The sequence below is a fragment of the Arabidopsis thaliana genome, chromosome 2 (assembly GCF_000001735.4).
Source record: "Arabidopsis thaliana chromosome 2, partial sequence".
NCBI lineage: Eukaryota > Viridiplantae > Streptophyta > Magnoliopsida > Brassicales > Brassicaceae > Arabidopsis > Arabidopsis thaliana.
The window spans coordinates 17,022,946-17,040,747 of NC_003071.7; the positions used below are offsets into that span (position 1 = coordinate 17,022,946).

The 17,802-nt window shown below is 36.3% G+C and overlaps 5 protein-coding genes, 2 long non-coding RNA genes and 1 other non-coding gene across 17 annotated transcripts; 4 read left to right on the forward strand and 4 right to left on the reverse strand.

Moving 5' to 3' along the window:
• Positions 1-6: 6 nt before the first annotated feature.
• CXXS2 (C-terminal cysteine residue is changed to a serine 2) lies at positions 7-1,356 on the reverse strand. Of its 2 annotated transcripts, NM_001336864.1 has the most exons (5): positions 1,156-1,356; positions 932-1,003; positions 633-785; positions 413-535; positions 7-313 (listed from the first exon to the last, which is right to left on the reverse strand). In NM_001336864.1, the coding sequence occupies exons 2-5, from the start codon at positions 968-970 to the stop codon at positions 164-166; spliced, it is 465 nt and encodes a 154-aa protein (NP_001318396.1). In that variant the 5' UTR covers positions 971-1,003; positions 1,156-1,356; the 3' UTR covers positions 7-163. The 2 variants fall into 2 exon arrangements, with proteins under 2 accessions (NP_001318396.1, NP_181611.2); NM_129642.4 differs by lacking the exon at positions 1,156-1,356 and having other exon boundaries at positions 18-313; positions 932-1,063.
• AT2G40800 (import inner membrane translocase subunit) lies at positions 1,310-4,077 on the reverse strand. 2 transcript variants are annotated; one of them, NM_129643.4, is made up of 3 exons: positions 3,231-4,077; positions 2,519-2,791; positions 1,310-1,974 (listed from the first exon to the last, which is right to left on the reverse strand). In NM_129643.4, exons 1-3 carry the CDS (start codon positions 3,822-3,824, stop codon positions 1,708-1,710), a joined length of 1,134 nt encoding a protein of 377 aa, NP_181612.1. In that variant the 5' UTR covers positions 3,825-4,077; the 3' UTR covers positions 1,310-1,707. The 2 variants fall into 2 exon arrangements, with proteins under 2 accessions (NP_181612.1, NP_001323586.1); NM_001336865.1 differs by having other exon boundaries at positions 1,310-2,791.
• A 2,678-nt stretch (positions 4,078-6,755) lies between these two features.
• MIR319c lies at positions 6,756-6,954 on the forward strand. The gene has a single exon (NR_140742.1). It is a non-coding gene; the product is annotated as a microRNA ath-MIR319c precursor (primary transcript).
• Positions 6,955-8,013: 1,059 nt separating this feature from the next.
• Positions 8,014-8,420, forward strand: AT2G09195. The gene has a single exon (NR_140487.1). It is a non-coding gene; the product is annotated as an other RNA (long non-coding RNA).
• A 1,046-nt stretch (positions 8,421-9,466) lies between these two features.
• ATG18C (autophagy-like protein) lies at positions 9,467-11,655 on the forward strand (the record flags this gene model as incomplete). Of its 3 annotated transcripts, NM_001336866.1 has the most annotated exons (6): positions 9,517-9,632; positions 9,723-10,024; positions 10,400-10,457; positions 10,530-10,779; positions 11,036-11,159; positions 11,303-11,393. In NM_001336866.1, the coding sequence occupies exons 2-6, from the start codon at positions 9,741-9,743 to the stop codon at positions 11,391-11,393; spliced, it is 807 nt and encodes a 268-aa protein (NP_001324652.1). In that variant the 5' UTR covers positions 9,517-9,632; positions 9,723-9,740. The 3 variants fall into 3 exon arrangements, with proteins under 3 accessions (NP_181613.2, NP_001324652.1, NP_973650.1); NM_129644.4 differs by having other exon boundaries at positions 9,467-9,632; positions 9,723-10,457; positions 11,303-11,655; NM_201921.2 differs by having other exon boundaries at positions 9,524-9,642; positions 9,723-10,457; positions 11,303-11,655.
• AT2G40815 (Calcium-dependent lipid-binding (CaLB domain) family protein) lies at positions 11,596-13,336 on the reverse strand (the record flags this gene model as incomplete). 2 transcript variants are annotated; one of them, NM_001336867.1, is made up of 3 exons in its annotated part: positions 12,697-13,263; positions 12,166-12,425; positions 11,791-12,027 (listed from the first exon to the last, which is right to left on the reverse strand). In NM_001336867.1, the coding sequence occupies exons 1-3, from the start codon at positions 13,163-13,165 to the stop codon at positions 11,791-11,793; spliced, it is 966 nt and encodes a 321-aa protein (NP_001324651.1). In that variant the 5' UTR covers positions 13,166-13,263. The 2 variants fall into 2 exon arrangements, with proteins under 2 accessions (NP_001154566.1, NP_001324651.1); NM_001161094.2 differs by having other exon boundaries at positions 11,596-12,425; positions 12,697-13,336.
• On the forward strand, positions 11,972-12,558 carry AT2G09200. Its single transcript, NR_140488.1, has 2 exons — positions 11,972-12,056; positions 12,195-12,558. It is a non-coding gene; the product is annotated as an other RNA (long non-coding RNA).
• A 160-nt stretch (positions 13,337-13,496) lies between the features above and the next one.
• On the reverse strand, positions 13,497-17,413 carry AT2G40820 (stomatal closure actin-binding-like protein). Of its 5 annotated transcripts, none has more exons than NM_001336869.1 (13): positions 17,164-17,251; positions 16,239-16,504; positions 16,001-16,129; positions 15,788-15,880; positions 15,547-15,693; positions 15,377-15,445; positions 15,160-15,243; positions 14,896-15,076; positions 14,660-14,776; positions 14,491-14,549; positions 14,258-14,389; positions 14,001-14,150; positions 13,497-13,849 (listed from the first exon to the last, which is right to left on the reverse strand). In NM_001336869.1, the coding sequence occupies exons 1-13, from the start codon at positions 17,222-17,224 to the stop codon at positions 13,823-13,825; spliced, it is 1,515 nt and encodes a 504-aa protein (NP_001323976.1). In that variant the 5' UTR covers positions 17,225-17,251; the 3' UTR covers positions 13,497-13,822. The 5 variants fall into 5 exon arrangements, with proteins under 5 accessions (NP_001323976.1, NP_181614.7, NP_001323977.1 ...); NM_129645.9 differs by having other exon boundaries at positions 16,239-16,543; positions 17,009-17,182; NM_001336868.1 differs by having other exon boundaries at positions 16,239-16,543; positions 16,939-17,182.
• Positions 17,414-17,802: the final 389 nt, after the last annotated feature.

Sequence of the window (17,802 nt, forward strand, 5' to 3'; positions counted from 1 at the left end):
TAATAAGGAGTCAGAAAAGTTAATATTGGTTGATTGAGATTAACACTACAAGAGTGCATCAAAGTTAATAACAAAAATCTCAGTGATACCAACATGATCTGCATATAAATACTGGTCAACTTTTTATTTGGATAATTTTCTGACATGGAAACTAGAAAAAACGTTAAGATTGTCTAAGAAGGAGATTTGCAGCTGCTGCAGTTTTCTTCTGAAGCTCTGCAGCATCTCCACCTACAAGTTTATCCATTTGCCTCCCATCTTTAAGGAACACTACTGTTGGAGTTGCATCCACGTTCCATTCATGACTAAACTCCTGTATCAAACATATTTTAACACCCAAATCGCTCAGTTTCGAGATCTCTCATCTTCACAAAGAATCATTCTAAGTAACAGAAGTTGATTGGTTACTTACAGCGAGCTCTTCGACGTCTATAGTGACAAATATCATTGAGGTGTATGTGGATGCAAGCTCCTGGTATATTGGTAATATTGTTTTACTAGGTAAACACCACGAAGCCTTGAAATTCACTACAAGCTGTTCCATGTTACAAAGAATCAGATCATGTCGAGCTATCTACAGAGGAAGAATGCAAAACAACATAGAAAGGCAAATCATAGGAGGAAGAGCTTACAATTTTGCCATGACTATTAGCTTCTGTGATCTTCTCCTCCCACTTCTCCATTCTACTTACCGGATGGACCTTCCCTTTTATAAAGTAGGACCCTTTCTGGCTCCTAGCTTGAGTCTTGTTCCTTCTGTTGCAACAGCAGATACATGAACACACCTGTTTCAGAACATGAGATTTTCTATCACCATTTTCATCTGAAACTGCACAATGCTTATGAACATTCAACGGGTTTAATAAAAATTTGCTAGTTAGATTCGACATGTTCTCCATGAAACTCGTAAATTTTAAGGTAAAGGTCTTACCTTTTTACAACAAGGAATTCTTGTACAATGATTCCCCATTAACTTTCTATACTAGCTTGGATCATTAGCTCTCTGAATCAACAGCACAAACAAAAAACCATTTTTCTCGATATTAACAATTCTAAACAGATAAGGAGAAATTTACAGATAGAATTATAAGGATCTCAAATAAAGGACCTAGCTATTTATGGTTTGATAAAAGAAGAAGATTAAGAACGGATTACTTCTAGATCTTGCCAACTTAAGATTGTTCATGTTCTTGCATGAATAAGAGATAAATCCGTGATCAAAGATCAAAAGTTTCTGTGAAAAGAATCAAAAACATCAACAAGAAGGATCCAGAGAACGTTCAATTTAAGCAACAAAACATTATATTTGTCTTGGGTTACATCATACATGCGATGGGAAATTGGTTCGATTAACCATAACTAATTTTGTAGACCAGAAACTGGTTGAAGACGACATAGAAAATGACGCTGTGTCTATTTTGGGCGGGCTATGGTGGGCCTTTATTAAGCTTACACCAGTTTATACTTTGGAAGACAAAAGTTCTAAACCAAACGGTTTTTCACAGCACAGGCTGCTCTAACAAGGAGATACATCTTGTATGAAGAAGAATCAGTAATCACAATAGCATCCTCTGATCAACATAGCCAGGGAAATTTATTTCTCGAAAGTTAGCAAAAACAAAAAAAAAACTGGGTTTTGGAAAAGATTCATGGTGTTGTTCTTATATCCACCGAAGAAGAAAATATTTCTGGGGAAGAAAATACGAGTTATGAGCCCTCCTTCTCGAGTTTCTCGATCTCTTCACGATGCTTTCTTTCAGCTTCTTGAAGTTCTCTTTCAGCGTCTTCTTCCTCTTCGATTCTATCAAGATTATCGAACTCCTTAGTTGCTGCCATTGCTTTCACAACAGGGTCTCTTAACACAGAGATTAAACCACCACCAATTCTGTACTCTTCTTCATCGCCAATCAGAAATAACCGTTGGTCGGGACCAGATGCCATTGGAATATCTACCGCCAAAAGCTTCATGTCATACTGAAGAAACAGACACATGAACATAAGAAGTAGACCAAACTCACAATATAGGGAGCGTGATTGGTAATAGGGATTCGCTGATGGTATGAAAAAATGAAAGCACCTAAAAGACTAGACAGGCATACGCAATGTCATGTAATATCAGTTTCCACATGTTATATATACAAGCCTAAACGTTTAACTGAAACTGAAAGAACAGCTATGAAACTCCAATTCTTCTTCCAAATTCACCAGCATAGAGAGATTGATGAATGAAAAGATTATCTCTCCGCTTAACCAAATGCCCAACCAACCTTACGAAATCTACAACCAAAAAATCTGCCGAGACATCCTTATAAACTCAGCCCTTCGCAAACTGCACTCTAGCCAACTCACAACAGCTCTAATCTACAACATTCAGTCCTAGGCTAGATACAGTAGACCTATAGCTAAGAGTTGAGCTGCTGAACTTTGTCAAAGCTAATTACAACTCTGAAGATTACAACATGAACAAGACAGAAGAAAGTTGAGTAAACGAGGAACTGAGGAGTTGAGAAAGTGAAACCTGGCCTTTCTTCTTCTTAACTTCAACGCTAACAAGGCCCTTTTGCTCAGAACCCTGAACGGGGAATAGAAGAAAGCAGCGCTTGCTCCTAATTGTTGGCTTGAATTTCTTAAATGTTATGCCACCACCTGACATCACATACGCTCGTAAATCTGATCCTGACAGAGGAGCACCCATAACTTCTAGAATTTCAGCTGCCGTGTTGATCTTCCTCATGGTCATTCTATAAACTTTATCCGGATTAATTGTAAACCTTGAGCGGAGGTATAATCCCTATTATTAGAAAAATGCAGATAGCTGTCAAGGAGTGATTCCTAAATGATACGGGAGTAGGAGACTGTAACAGCAACAAACCATATCATATAGCAGTTTTTGCATTCCATAAACAATATCATGCTATAAGACACTTGAAATATACAGTGCAAGATCTCCTGTATTTCTGTGAAGGAGATCAGTTAACAAGGAGAATGAACCTATACTCTAGTCGTGGTAAAATCAAACCAATATCATTGTAAGCTCCACATCCATTCACTATCAACCAATAACCCTACAGAGAAATTCCTCAGTTTCATTTTTATTCAGGACAACTTCATGGCACTGAGTTGGGCAAACATTGCGAGATCATCACTGAAACATTACTAAGAAATGGAGCCAACCACCAAGAATTGAAGCACAAATTCCCATCGAAAAGCACATAAAGAGCGAAACTTACAGAAAATGCTACAATGGCTGAGGAGAGTGCAAGAAACCCATACTTGGCCATGCCCTCTGAGAGGCCAACAAACGTACTAGCAATTCCAAACATAATCCGCCAAAGGAAAATACATACAAAAACACCTGCAGCTCCAAACACAACAAGACTATTCTTTTTCCAAAATGCATCAATGTGCAACCCTATAGCCTCACGGTATCTAGCAAAAGTAGAACTAACAGCTTTGACAGGCTTATCAACAACCTTTCTCGCAAAACTCCCATCAACCTTTCGAAATCCAGAGCTCTTAGTGGATACCAATCTAAACGCCGATGCAAAACTCACATTCACACGAGGCAAACCCAAAGCTTGCTGCAACTTAGGATTGAGCTTAGGAGACGACAGAATCTGATATAATCCCACGTTTTTGGAAGTGGGTTTCGAGGATAAGCTGTGGAAGCTAAACTTAGGCTGAAGCTGAGAAACACCATTGGAGGGAATAGCTGGAGAAGACAAAGCTGATGGGTTTGATCGGCCAATTGTGACAGGGTTGACCCGAGTGTAATGCAGCCGAATAAACCCTTGAATTGCTTTGAAATCCGATGGTTTCACCATATTCTATAGCCTTTTAGATCGATCACACAAAAGCTCGAACCGAAGATCCTAACTTGGAGTATCGCGCCTGATTCAAAATTACCTTCGACTTGAGAACTGATCAAAGGAATCAATGGAAATGCGAGTTTTCAAATTGGGATCGATGAGTTAAAGAGTCGTAATGAATCCCATTTTCGCCGAAGCTTGCTGTTCGTAGCAGCGATTGGGGATCAATGGTGATCGATCGAATTGAAGAAATATCGGGTCGGGTCGGGTCAGGTTGATTCGTCCGGGTCGGGTTTAATTGGATACCGAATTATTGATCGGGTTTTACGTCTTACTTTCTTGAAGGAAGGAACAAAGCACAACACAAAGGACCCACAAGTGTCTCAGTTCAAAACTCCATGCCCACTCACTACTTTGGTCGGTTCGCAGATGACAGGTAGGCAGGGGTAAGATTGTCATATGTTATAATTCTGTCTCTAAACGTTTTTTAAAATTTACTTAATTAGCAATTACTATATATGTAATTTAATATACATTTTTTAAAAAAAATCTGATAATAAAGATTGAATTGATTAAAATAGTTTAAAAGAAGATTTCATGTAGAGATGCATAGAATCAAAGGTAGCAGCCTAAAGTTTGTTTTCTACCAATTTAATAAAATTGGAACAATATAGAATATAAGCATGGTCCATGCTCAAAAATAACAAGCATAAATAGAGAAATAGACCATAAGTATGAAACCATGCATAGACCAAATCTTAATTATATTAATATGAAAACAAACAAAAAACAATGTAAATTTTATTGTAAATTAATCTCTAAATCTAAAAGAAATGTTACATTGTTTTTTTTTTATGGCATAACTTGTGAATAGCTTACTAAGATTCACTGTAAAAAGGATCATTGATAATTTGATATGATGTGTATTCGAGCATTAGTAAAAGGATCTTCAAATCTAAAAGAAATTAACAACTATTGATGATACAACTTGCATTATAGAACAAATTTAGAAGTCAAAATAAATGACTCCATATACTTTTTGAATCCTTCACGAAATTTTCAGTAATTAGTACTTGCGATGTTCATATTATCTCTCTCGCTTAGATGGGATTTGTGTTCACGAGCTTGTGAGATTCTTGCATACATAAAGACAACGGTGCATATTTTTTCGGGACCGATTATATTATACACTAATAATCCTCAGTCTCCAATTATATGATTTCTAGCTACTACTATGTATCTCCTGTCCACTCGTTAATGCTTAAAAAATAAGAAATAAAAATGTATAAATAAAAAGACGACTTAATTAGATAAAAACATTATCTAAATTCTCAAGCTCTTCCACCTCTCATTAAATGTGATCCCTAAAGAAAACGAAAGAACCTTAAAAAGCTGGCTGATGAACCTCTTGATGGCTCTATCCCATCATAATTCAATTCTAATCATCCCCCTAAAACAATCCTGAAACACAACACAAGATTACACAAGTCACCATCTCGCTCTCTGTCTCTCGTACTCTCTCTCTCTCTCTCTCTCTCATCTTTCTCTCTCATTTATGGAAGATATGGTGAGATATGAAGAAACAGTTAGCTTTCCCTGAATCCCATGAAGACAATGACCCAACATCACCACCATCATTATCATTAATCATTCATCATTATCATCGTCATCTCTTTTTGTTTGTCCCTTCTTTGAACCACCACTTGCTAGTTGCTAGTTGCAACATCCACCTACTTAATTCACCTTATTCTATAAGTAACAGTCTCCACTTATAGTTTCTATTGGGTTGAGAAGATTTCAAAAGGAGAGCTAGCTAGGGTTTTCAGACAGCTCCTAAATCTGAGTGTGAAACATCAAGAGCCATGTAAGGGTTTTCTTTTGTCATATCATCATATATCTAGTACCATTAGTTGTGACTTGCTTGAGATCTAATCCCTCAACCACATGAATAGATAATCGATTTCTCATCAGTTCTCTGCCTTTAGGGTTTTTTCTCCTTGTCTTAAGGTCTATATTTATATAATCATTCCTGGCTCGCTTCAGATTTCTTCTTTACCTTTGTCCACAGAAAAGAAAATATTGTGCTTTCCATCAATTTCTCTACTTTTAGGGTTTTTCCCCTTGTCCAAATTGAAGGCATATAATGCAATTTCTCTGATTTTGGACTTCAATCTCTTGCACAAACCCTCCAGAAACCGAGATCTCATGAAAAAGAACTGAATAGTTCTTGGTCCAAAGCTTGTATTTTCTAAAAGGTGATTACCTTAGATTAAGTCTTTCTATATATTTTCTTAATTTATTTCTCATGATCTGCAATGACTATGGTAGAATCTTTTCACACATGTTTTGGACTTGTCTGCTGATTAGGTATATATTTACTCAAGTAGTTATTATTAATGTAGTTATTACTACGGGAACTGTTCATCTGCGCACAGGGCTTACATCACTCAGAAACCAATTTCAAAGTTTTAAAGAAAAAAACTAATGTTTTTTATGATTTCAATGTTTGATGAACAGTTCGTTCTTTGTCTCTCTCTTGCTAGCCTCTTCTTGACAAGACCCATCAGTAGTTTTACTTTTACAGTAAAGCTTGGTTCTTTCTGTGAAGTTTCAAAAGAAAAACTCCCCATCCAAACTTTGTAAGTTAAGTTCATTCATATATACTTATTACATTATAAGTTGACATTCTAATTCATTTCTAGCTGATGCATTTATAAGTAAGTACATGCAATAACCTTTCAAACTAAATGTTCAAATATAAGTACATAGGAAGTTGTCTTGGTCACATTTTTGTCTAGTTGTTGATGGCCCATTTAAAGCAATAAGTGCATGTGTTTGAAACTATTCATGCCTAATGTATTCTTCTGTAGAATAACCTGCTTTTCATAAGTGTGTGTGGCCCTTCATTGTTTCAAAAGTATATATATGAATCAAGACCAAAATAGATAGATATAGAAGGAGATTCTTTCAGTCCAGTCATGGATAGAAAAAGAAGAGGGTAGAAATATCTGCCGACTCATCCATCCAAACACTCGTGGTAGAGAAACGATAAATTTAAACCGCAGTGACTGTGTGAATGATGCGGGAGATATTTTTGATCCTTCTTTATCTGTGTTTGGACTGAAGGGAGCTCCTTCTTTTTCTACAAATTTTCATTTTTCTCATAATCTGTTTATATGTGATGAGTATAGATTTGCATCTAAAGACAATGGTTTCAACTTCAAAACCGAATTGAACTGAAACTGGATTTGCATTTTCAACCTCTTTGAGCATCATCTCTGATTAATCAAATTGTAGATGATGGATGAATCAAAAGAACTTAACCATATGGTTTAGGATTTGAGTCATGTCCACGTGCTGGAGAATCTAGCCACTAACTCGCTACAGGGTTGCATTAAAAGGTATAGCCATATTAAAAGTAATGCTTTTTTGGGGTTAAATTATTAAGTAAAGCTTAATTTCTTTGAATGATATATTACATTCTAAGGCAAATCTTCGGTTATGACGACTATGGATATATTACGATGGTCTCTCTTAAATAATAATAATAATTATTATAATAATAATACGTAATGTTGTGTTTGGGCAGTGTAGTAAGTAGTAACATGTATAAAGTACACATTTTCCTCCCTGATTTATTTGATGGGTTGAGAGATATTATTAATTAGTATACATAGGGGTCGATTGTGTTCTTGCCTTATTCGTATTTTGCAATGTAAGACTTTTATACCTAAATTGACAACCAAAAAAAAAAAGACTTTTATACTTGTAATTTGTATTTTCCCGATGATTGGAATTGGAACCATGCATGGGTCACGACTTTACATCGTCCTCTGGTTAAAAAGATATTTACAGTTTGAAATCTTTTTTTCTTTTTATATGCTATATGTGTTAGATATCGACTTTTATAATTATATATCTACACTAGTACATAATTCTTGATTTTTTATATTGGAACCGTACGTCTCTGAACTAAGTTTCAAAGAACTGATGATGCCGAAAAAAGTAAGGGGATATCCATATATGAATAAGATGACAATATCTATCCGAAAATAGTATAGAAAACTTGAAACCATTACGATTTTTATAATTCTAAACCACCACATAAAAAAGTATAACACATGGTTTTTCATTGTTCGATAAAGGTCGACACATAAAAAAGTATAGATATCGTGCACGATCTCGAGTTTTTATTTAATATTGTCTCAAAGGTATATTTGTGTGGCTCATGTATTTGACTGATGAAATAATGCAGATATGGAAATGCAGCAAGTATATGGACCCTTGCTAAAAAATATACGGATAATTTCTCATCATGTGATTATCCAATTAGTTTATATTAAAAAGAAAAGGCATCAGCATTACAGCATCATTTGTTCGAGGGAATGAAATAATTAAACAATATATATGATCTAGGGTTTAGAAAATTATTTTAGGCCAAGCCGGTGGTTACCGACAAAATGTTTCATCTTTTTACGTGTAGCAAAACAATAGTTTAAATTTCCCTTGAAATTTCCCAAACCCCATCACGTTTTAAGCTTCATGTACATCGAGAGTTTTTGTGCATGTAATATTCCCAAATTCTTGGTGAGTGGTACTCCAAAAAGTACAAATATTATATACATGTACTAAAACAGAATAGTTACCTAGTTTACTACAAACTTATGTTTTCATATAATGTCTGACAATTTAATCAAAATGCAAACATTACAACTCTCTATATTGCAGTTTATGATAAAGTTAGTGAGAATTAAAGGCTCTCAAAATCTCATAATATATCACTCTCGTTCACAAAAGAACTACAAAACCGATTGATACAAAAACTTGAAACGAAAGGAACAATACGAGTTCAAGATTGGGAAAAAAATCCCTACTTTCTCTCCAGAACTTAATCTGGAATCTACTATTTGTTCTTGCTCTTAATTTGAATGAATCTTGTGTAAAACGTTTTTCTCCCTGGTTACAAAACGAATTGAATCTTTTTTTTCTTCTATTATTCTCGTAACTTTGAGATTAAGAAGAATTCGAATTGACATACCGACTAGTTGTTAAAGATGGGGTCGTTAGCTACAATGAAAATGAATAAGAAAATTAATTATAATTGTTGATGAAATTTTTAAATGAATTGCCAAACTTGCACCATGCATGAAATACAAGAGAAAACCAAAAAAGTTGAGGTTTGTCAACAACTTGCTATTTTAGTAATTTAGTAACAAAAGAAAGATTATTGTGAGACTATTAGTTTAACTTAAAACTAAAAACAGAATCAAGTGATAATTTGTCCATGTCTCCCTCTCTCGGAAACTGTGGTTTTTTTTTATCTTTCTTTAACTATTTGTGCGCATTGAACAAAGTGAGTGTTATTGGGGTTCTCACTTTTCCTTCATAGTCCAAATCACTTTTTTCCAAATATGGATTGTTTTGTCTCCAAAGTGATTTTTCCATTTCTGGTATATTTACCAAATTACTAATCCGAAAACGGCACGACGGTGTCTTCCAGCATTTAAAAACGACACGAGGGTCTATCTCCAAGTTAAGAAAACGCAGACACGTGAATATTACCAGATGGGTGAATAAAGACCCAATAGCTGGCGGCCCACTTGTACATTAAATTAGCCCATTATTGTTTTTTTCCAACCGACTAAATTCCGAAAAGTAAATTAAACCGGAGAATTTAATTTGAAAGAAGATAAAACTTACCGGTACAGAGAGAAGTCATTTTGAGAAAAATCAGCAACTCTGGAGAGAGCGTGTTCGTCATTGAAATCGAAGCTTGGAGATTCAATATTTCTTCGATCTCGTGTTCTTCGTCTCGTTTCGTCGGTGAGAATCCGTTAGTCTCCTTGCCAATGTTTGAATCAAAGATCATGTATAATTTTCTTCGATTTTTATGTTAATTGTTTGATCTTTCAGGTCCAGTGTTAATAAAAAATGAGTTCAACTGTTTCAAATCCCCAAGGAATCCTGCAACCAGGCTCATTTCTGCTTCCAGAATCAGAATCTATGAAAAAAGAGGAAGCAGAGTTAGTTTCTGTGTGTTGGAATCAGGATTCAAGTTGTTTTGCAGCTGGAACGAGTCATGGTTTTCGTATATATAACTGTGAACCTTTCAAAGAAACTTTCAGGCGTGAGCTAAAGGACGGTGGTTTTAAAATCGTAGAGATGCTTTTCCGTAGCAATATACTGGCACTTGTTGGTGGTGGACCTAACTCTCAGTATCCTTCAAGCAAAGTACTAATTTGGGATGATCATCAGAGCCGTTGCATTAGTGAATTTGCATTTAGGTCTGAGATTCGTGCAGTGAAATTAAGAAGGGATCGGATTGTTGTTGTTCTTGAACATAAGATTTATGTTTATAACTTTATGGATCTTAGACTTCTTCATCAGATTGAAACTCAAGCTAATCCTAGAGGATTGTGTTGCCTTTCTCATCATTCTAATACGTCTGTGTTGGCTTGCCCTGGTCTCAATCGAGGAGAGATTCGTGTTGAACATTTCGGGCTTAACATGGTACAAATCATAAATGCTCATGATTCAAGTATTGCGTGTATGACCTTGACATTGGATGGTTTGTTGCTTGCAACTGCTAGTACAAAGGGAACTCTGATTAGAATCTTCAACACAATGGATGGAACTCGTTTGCAAGAGGTAAATATCAGATACTGGTTTGCTTTGATCACTGTATTACATTACTAACAATTCAAAGGTGTTTCTTTATAGGTACGAAGAGGAGTCGACAGAGCAGATATATATAGCATTGCACTTTCACCAAATGTGCAGTGGCTGGCGGTATCAAGTGACAAGGGGACTGTTCACATTTTCTCTCTTAGAGTTAGGGTTGTTGGGGAGGATTCTTATTCCACTGAAAATGGAGCTCTGTTGACACAACAAAATTATTCTAATTCTCTGCAAGGCCTTGTTTCTCCAACCATTGGTACCAATCCCGGTTCGTCATTGTCGTTTATGAGAGGTAAGGAAAAATTCTATGTAGTAGCTCTAAGTCCAAGAGATTTATTGACTATGTAGTAGCTAAGTCCAAGAGATTTACTCCCTTCATAGTTGCAGGATTGTTAAGATTATACATTTTTGTTAACGTTATTCTTTCTCTTGTTTATTATCTCTTCCATGAATGTAGAAATGGGAAGAATGGTGTTTTTGAAATGCTACTTTGAAGCCTTAAAAATTCGTTCGCTCTTTCTTACCTAACATGTACACTCTTGTTGCAGGTGTTCTACCAAAGTATTTCAGCTCGGAATGGTCATATGCACAGTTTCATGTATCAGAAGTCACACAATTCTTCGCAGCATTTGGCAGTAACAACACGGTTGCTATTATCGGCATGGATGGAAGGTATAATCCCAAATAAGCCCATTCACTTTGTATTTCCATCACACTACCAGGAATCTTTAACCAGAGCAAGTACACTAGTTGTGCATCTATAAAAACCACTCTCAGATCTCGGCTTAGTGCTTACTTGTGTTTTCTTGTCTCAGTTTCTACCGATGCAGCTTTGATCCCGTGAACGGAGGAGAGATGGGGCAACTGGAATATATCCACTTTATGAAGATGGACAACCGCCCGTGATAAGTCAGACTCATGCTTCACTCACTCCTCTAAGCCTCTGTACATAACCATGTCTATGTAAATAGATTTGGTGAGACTGCATAAGATTTGATTATTGCATATTGCTACTTCGAGTGAAAGGGCCTGCATTACTGATTGAGACTATGTGTACATAGCTACGTAGCAAGATTCATCCACAACAGTTTGCTTCGAACACTGTATTATGTAAATTTTCAGATAACACTATAGAAAAGTAATAACAATAGAAAAAACAGTTCAATCGAATTCCCAAGAAACCCGAGGCCTTCATTTTATATGTTTCTTGAATCTGGGATGTCTTATCATATCAAATACGAATCATCTACAATGTTTCAGATAATCTCACAATGCAGCCATATTGAATCGAGCTGTTGCTGCATCAAAATGGAGGATCAATGGAAATGGGGACACTTGGGTGAGGTAAGCTTGAAGGTAAGTCGATTCCTGACATAAACTCGCTTCCATATAAAGCTGCACCAGCTCCAACTACTGCACCAGCTCCCACTCCTACAGCAAACCCTGGGCCAGTCCTAGCATATCCTCTTCCCGCCCCTCCTGGTACTCCTCCAGATGATGATGACGATGGAATGTTCGTAACATTCTCTGAATTAGGGATGTATGTAGGCATGTACCCTGAGTTCATAGGTGGTGGTGCTGGCTGCATTGGTGGAGGATAGTAAGGTTGTTGCATTTGTGGGTTGGTGTTGTTCATTGGAGGGTTAGGCATTGATGAGTCATTCACAGATTTGGGGATGTATGTAGGCATGTACCCTGAGTTCATAGGTGGTGGTGGTGGCTGCATCGGTGGAGGATAGTAAGGTTGTTGCATTTGTGGGTTGGTGTTGGTCATTGGAGGGTTAGGCATTGATGAGTGGTGGTTATATGATGGGGGAACTGAGAATGGGTTTGACTGGTCCATTGGAGCAAATGGATACTGCGATGAACCAGCCATGTAATCCTGTCCTGAAGTGTTGTAATCTGAGTTGTTCGAGAGCATGACTCCTCCAAAATCTCCTGCACAAAAGAAGAAGAGAAAGATGGTGAGCGCTCTCCTTCAGACAAACCCATCTTAAAAACGCTAAGATCTCGAAATCGGATATTCGGAAACCCAAATTTAAGGTTCTTCAAGAATTGAGTTACAGGAAACAAAAGCAGCACCAAAGTTGGTTTCTTTCTGCAAATTGACACAACCCATTCACATTTGCGTCTATTGTTGTTCAATTTACATATAATCTGATTGCAGACAAAATGCAAATAAACTAAAGGCAAAATTCAGAGACATTACCAGTAAAACCCCCAAAATCCTCTCGCTCTGCAGATATACGTATCGACACATCGACAAAACCCTGAGGCTTGCTCGAGTTCGTCTTCCTAAGCTGATAGCTTCCAGTTTCTTCAATTACAGCTTTCGAAGAACTCTGTTGTTGCTTATACTTAGTCAGAAACTCCTTCAAAGAAACAGTAGCAGAGCCATGAAGCCTCTTCCTTAAGAACAAGGGTTCTCTGCTATAAACCTCGACTTGCAAAGCCAACTTCGAATCCTGAATCGTGGAATCATCGAGCAAAGTAGCAAACTTTGTTCTCCAGACAGGATTGTCTGCTCTTGAAGCATCGATTGTGGTGCAGTATTTGTCTTCTGGATCAAGCCAACCAACGGCGTACCATTGGTGTTTCAGTAGAGAGGATCCGATTCCAATTCCCACACGGAGCCCTCGAGCTGATATCATACAGATTTCCACAAGGATCTTCCCCATGGATTTGGATTTGAACTCACGAGAAGACAAAATCTCGGTCGGACGATGGACTGAAAGAGTGTGAAAAATAAAAGAGGAACAAGAAATTCGGACAACTATAAAGGTAGATAATGTTCCATCTATTTCTCTATATGTTAAAGTATTAATTTGTCATAATAAGCTTAACTTAAAGTATCTACATATCTGTGATGTCCCAAAAATATTCAAGTTTCTTTAACATTTGGATAATTTTGCACCCTTGGATAGTGCAAAATTAAATATATGAAATTGGCCATTCATTATTATTATTTTTATTTAAAAGAAATTTTCATTTTATTACATTAATTAAGATTGAAGAGTAGAATGTAATATTGATTGAAACACTGTTCTGTTATTAGATACCAACAAATCTTGATTACAATTTTTCACAATCCAAAAAATAATCCTAATTAGCCAATAATGGTCCAAACAAATCAAACAAACAAACAAATAAAATCAAATCAGAAAAAATGCCAACCACCTCAAACCAGTGATCATGCCAAAAAAAAACACAAAATGTGTTTTCTGTCTAAAACTATGCAGCAACACTTGTGTTTCTTCTTCTTCTTCTTCTTTCAACCACACACAAACACTGAAATACATAACAGTCGATATCACAAAACTACTCCTTTCACTACCTCAATCATCTGGACCAACTAGAGTGACCTGCAGGATGCGAAATTGATTCAAAATGGTTGCTTAATTACACCAAAACTATATAATGGAGTAACTGCATATTAAAAGGGCAATGCAAAACAAGAGAAGATAGAAGGATCAGAAAAAGAAAATGGATCTTTTTCTGGTTACTTTTACTCACATTACAATCATATGCATATGTTCGTGCGAGTACTATGGCTGCATTACGTTCTTGCTCTGACTCGAAAGTTAGTAAGAAAGTTAGACCCTTTCTAAGTTGCCAGAACAATGCCTTTGCAGGAACGTTAGCATTGCCTCTCACTCCACAGAGCTGAAATGTTACCAAACCATTTAAACTTGAAGAAAAAGAAAACTTCAAATAAAGCTAAAGGAAGAGACAGAGAGTGAATTAAGTGGCAATCATAGGCTCTAGATTACCTGCATGGAGGTTGAATATATTTCTCTAGCCTTTGTGATCCATCCTCGGGACAGCTTTATCCTCGCCTTTCCAACAGTAAATACATGGGATCGTGATGCATGGTCTTGTCCATTCATCTGTGATATAACCACCTGCGAAGAATTTCAACATTTCTAGTTTTGTTAGAGCAAGAAATAACAACTGTTTTATGCAAAATTCTCTTCCAAGGGGAAAAGGAAAGTTGTAAACATACGGTGAATTCACTGTTAGATTTGCGCAGGAGTGATTCAACGCGTGACTGCAAGCCAGCAGCTGTAGAAATTGTGATTCAGTTAGCCATTTTGTTTATCATATCTCCATTATAATCTGTATTTGGACTTTGCAGAAAGTACATAATAATAGCAAACTCTTGTAACACCAACCAGTATTAATTGGACCATCGGTTGTAACGGTGAACTTCTGGCCATTTGAAACAATGTCTGCTTGTATCACTCGCCCGACATCAAATGGTTCTGGAGCATATACTGACCGGTTGGCACCTAAGATTGGAAAAATGTGAACTGCTCAGTGCTCAAGCTAAAAGCTCATGTCCTATAAGTTATTTTGAGAACATAATAAGATTTGCCAAATGATCAGGGAAAGAGAGAATGCGAATTACCAGATATAGCTTCTCTTCGACTAGACTCAGATGCTGCACGGTACCAATGGATTGAGCATTTGGAAATATCTATACCACTGTCTGAGGAGGCACGGATTCTTAGGCACGAGCCAAGACTTTGTGCACCATCCAGAACATACGGACATGACTTGGACCCCTCAGCTTTCTTAATTATTGCTATCTATATGGATATTTGCAATTTTTAGAGTCAAGACAGTTTGTTGATGAAAGAATAACAAGAAGTAAACAAGACACAAAACCTACCTCTCTTTGAAGTTTAACGGAATATGCAGACTTCTCTTGGATTTGACTCTTTAAATCACGAAGCTCATGTTGCATACCGATCACCTAGATTATAAACCATCAAAATCAGAAGTTTTGTTTGAACATTTTGGATTCCATTGTCAAAAAGATGACTAATGAAAGAGATAGAAAGTCTTATAATGGAAAATTTATGTAGAGCACAGAAATGGAGTTGGACCATGGTTGGTTTATGCAACCGTCTAATTCGTCTAGCCTCCTGAACCTCCTCAACCAATTTCTCCACATTCTGTGAAAATGGAACATAAGTTTGATTCAGAATCCTACTCCTATGTCATAAGTCAGAGCATAACATATGAAAAGGAAAACTGAACTCAAAATGATACATACCGGTCCCTGATCTCTAGAAGCTTTAGAACAAAGCTCCTGTTCTTCAAATGCACCTCCAAGTTTCATCACAAGAGCCCGTGCACTCTCTATTTCAGCACAAGCAAACGACTTTTCTTGGTTTACTAACTTCTTCGCGTCGTCTGAAGCCTGAGGAAACACAATGAATCAGCCTTAGCTTGACTGTCTACAAATGTCTAACAAAATTATAATGTATTAAACATGAAAAGGAAACTTATAAGACCTTCTTGAGGAAGCTTGCCAGTTTCTTCACTTCAAACTTATCATGAATTAGTTCACCTTCATTTTGAGTTAACTTAACGGCTAGTGCCTCAACCTGCAAGACACAAAACACTGCATAGTTTTATTCACACCCTTCACAGTTGATACAATCATACAAGTCATTGTAAAGGCGTAAAACCGTAAAGAAAGTGATTCTGCAGTAAGAAAAGCTAACCATGGAGATAGCTTTTTCCACTGCTTCTCTGTTTCTTCCATCCATACGACCTCTCATGGTTTCTAAAGCATCCCTAAGTTTCTTTAGCATAACATGTCCTTCCAAAGAAGTCACATCGTTTAACTTTGCCTTAAATATTCCAGCAAACAAAAAACACAATGTTGAAATTTGGTTTTAAGACCATCCATATCTAAACCACAGACACATAATCATAGGAGGATGAGAAATAGAGTGGAACCTCATCAACTAACTTAGAAGCTGCAGCTAAATTCTTGTCAAATTTGCAAGCGAGATCACGAACAGAAAGCTTCTTGTGCTGATCTGACAAATCTCCGGTCTCCTTACCGACGACATCTTTGACAGATGGAACTTTATCATCTTCATCAGGTTCATCAACAATCTGATCATCAGGTCCTAACTTGTACGTTGGAAAATGATTAGAAGCAAAGCTCACATCTGCTGAAATTGGTTCAACCACAGCTTCAGACACCACTCTCTTTTCTTCTGTTTTAGGACATACTTTAGTCATTGTCAGGATCTTGTCTGTTTACAAAAAGAACAAAGAACAATTAAACAAACATGTCTTCTTATAATCATCAACCTGAAACTCTGCATTCTCGTGACTGCATCTATTTAATTCTTTTTTTATATATCTTTTATAATTAAAAGAAACAGTTCAAGAAATTACTGTAAACAAAATCCCAAAATGGAACTTGCACTAATCTTAAACTTAATTTCAGATTAATTTTTGCTTCAACGGTAAGGAATCAACGAATTAGAAAAAGATGCAAGAACACGGAAACAAACAAAAAAAAAAGAAATGGTGACACTAAACCTTGAAATTTTTTCAAACACATGAAAAGCTAGCAATTAATATAACATGTAAGATTATAGTTTACAGATGCAAGAATTATCTAATTCATGCAACAAGAAATTACCATTGAAAAATGGAGACAACAAAATTCATGAGAATGCAAGAAGAATAGATTCTATAAAACTTCTTCTTACAAGTTTTTAAGCCAACCCCAGAAACAGAGAGAGGCAGAAGTAGGAAGAAAAAAAACAGAGAAGAGTCTTTAGTCTTCAGAGTTTTATTTCTTCTGCAAAAGATTGAAGATAGAAGAAAATGCAGAAGTAGAAAAGAGAGAGAAAGGAGACGACACCTTTAGTCTTCTGATTCTTTAGTCTCTCTTCCCAAAAACAGCTCGCTTGACTCATCATCATTTCTTTAATCTCTCTCTCTCTTTCTTTCACGCCATCATCATCGTTAAAGAGAAGAAAAAACGTTTAAATATAAATTCGACACAGTCTGGTCCGCCTCTTGTTTGCTGGAAAGTGACTACGCGCTCTCTCTTTTCGTTTGAAATTCACGCGCCGTCGGAGCTAATTGTTTTGATGGAATGTAATTATGATTCTTTAACGACCATTTTATAAATCTTTAAGCCAAGAATATTAGTTTCCGTGTTTATCTAACTAATTATCTTCATAACACATCTCTTTCATTCGAAAAAATTGTATTGATTTTGCTCTGGTGGGATCATGTCCTTTTTCTTTGGTTATGATAGTAAATCTTTAATTAATCCCACCAATTTTTTTATAGCGCCACCAATTTAGATAGCCGTTTAAAAAGGAGCCATCCATTTACATTTGGTCTGATAAAAAACAGTGTACGTAAGTGAATATATATTCATATTGAAGGTATTTTCTGATAACAAATTTGAGAACAACATATTCAATCTCTAGTTAGACAGAAAAAATAATAATTTATTTACCAAATGAGTTACTTATTGCATTATTTTTTT

Excerpts from the sequence above, each read along its gene's own strand:
- AT2G40800 (NM_129643.4), bottom strand. The coding sequence starts at position 3,824 with ATGGTGAAACCATCGGATTTCAAAGCAATTCAAGGGTTTATTCGGCTG. Across the intron at positions 2,792-3,230 it reads CAGCCATTGTAGCATTTTCT|GGATTATACCTCCGCTCAAG; the intron begins GTAAGTTTCGCT and ends TTCTAATAATAG. Across the intron at positions 1,975-2,518 it reads TTAAGAAGAAGAAAGGCCAG|TATGACATGAAGCTTTTGGC; the intron begins GTTTCACTTTCT and ends CTGTTTCTTCAG.
- CXXS2 (NM_001336864.1), bottom strand. The coding sequence starts at position 970 with ATGGGGAATCATTGTACAAGAATTCCTTGTTGTAAAAAG. Across the intron at positions 786-931 it reads GAATTCCTTGTTGTAAAAAG|GTGTGTTCATGTATCTGCTG; the intron begins GTAAGACCTTTA and ends GTTCTGAAACAG. Across the intron at positions 314-412 it reads TAGACGTCGAAGAGCTCGCT|GAGTTTAGTCATGAATGGAA; the intron begins GTAAGTAACCAA and ends TGTTTGATACAG.
- AT2G40820 (NM_001336870.1), bottom strand. The coding sequence starts at position 17,224 with ATGATGATGAGTCAAGCGAGCTGTTTTTGGGAAGAGAGACTAAAGAAT. Across the intron at positions 15,881-16,000 it reads TGGAAAAAGCTATCTCCATG|GTTGAGGCACTAGCCGTTAA; the intron begins GTTAGCTTTTCT and ends TGTGTCTTGCAG. Across the intron at positions 15,446-15,546 it reads CTTCTAGAGATCAGGGACCG|AATGTGGAGAAATTGGTTGA; the intron begins GTATGTATCATT and ends CCATTTTCACAG.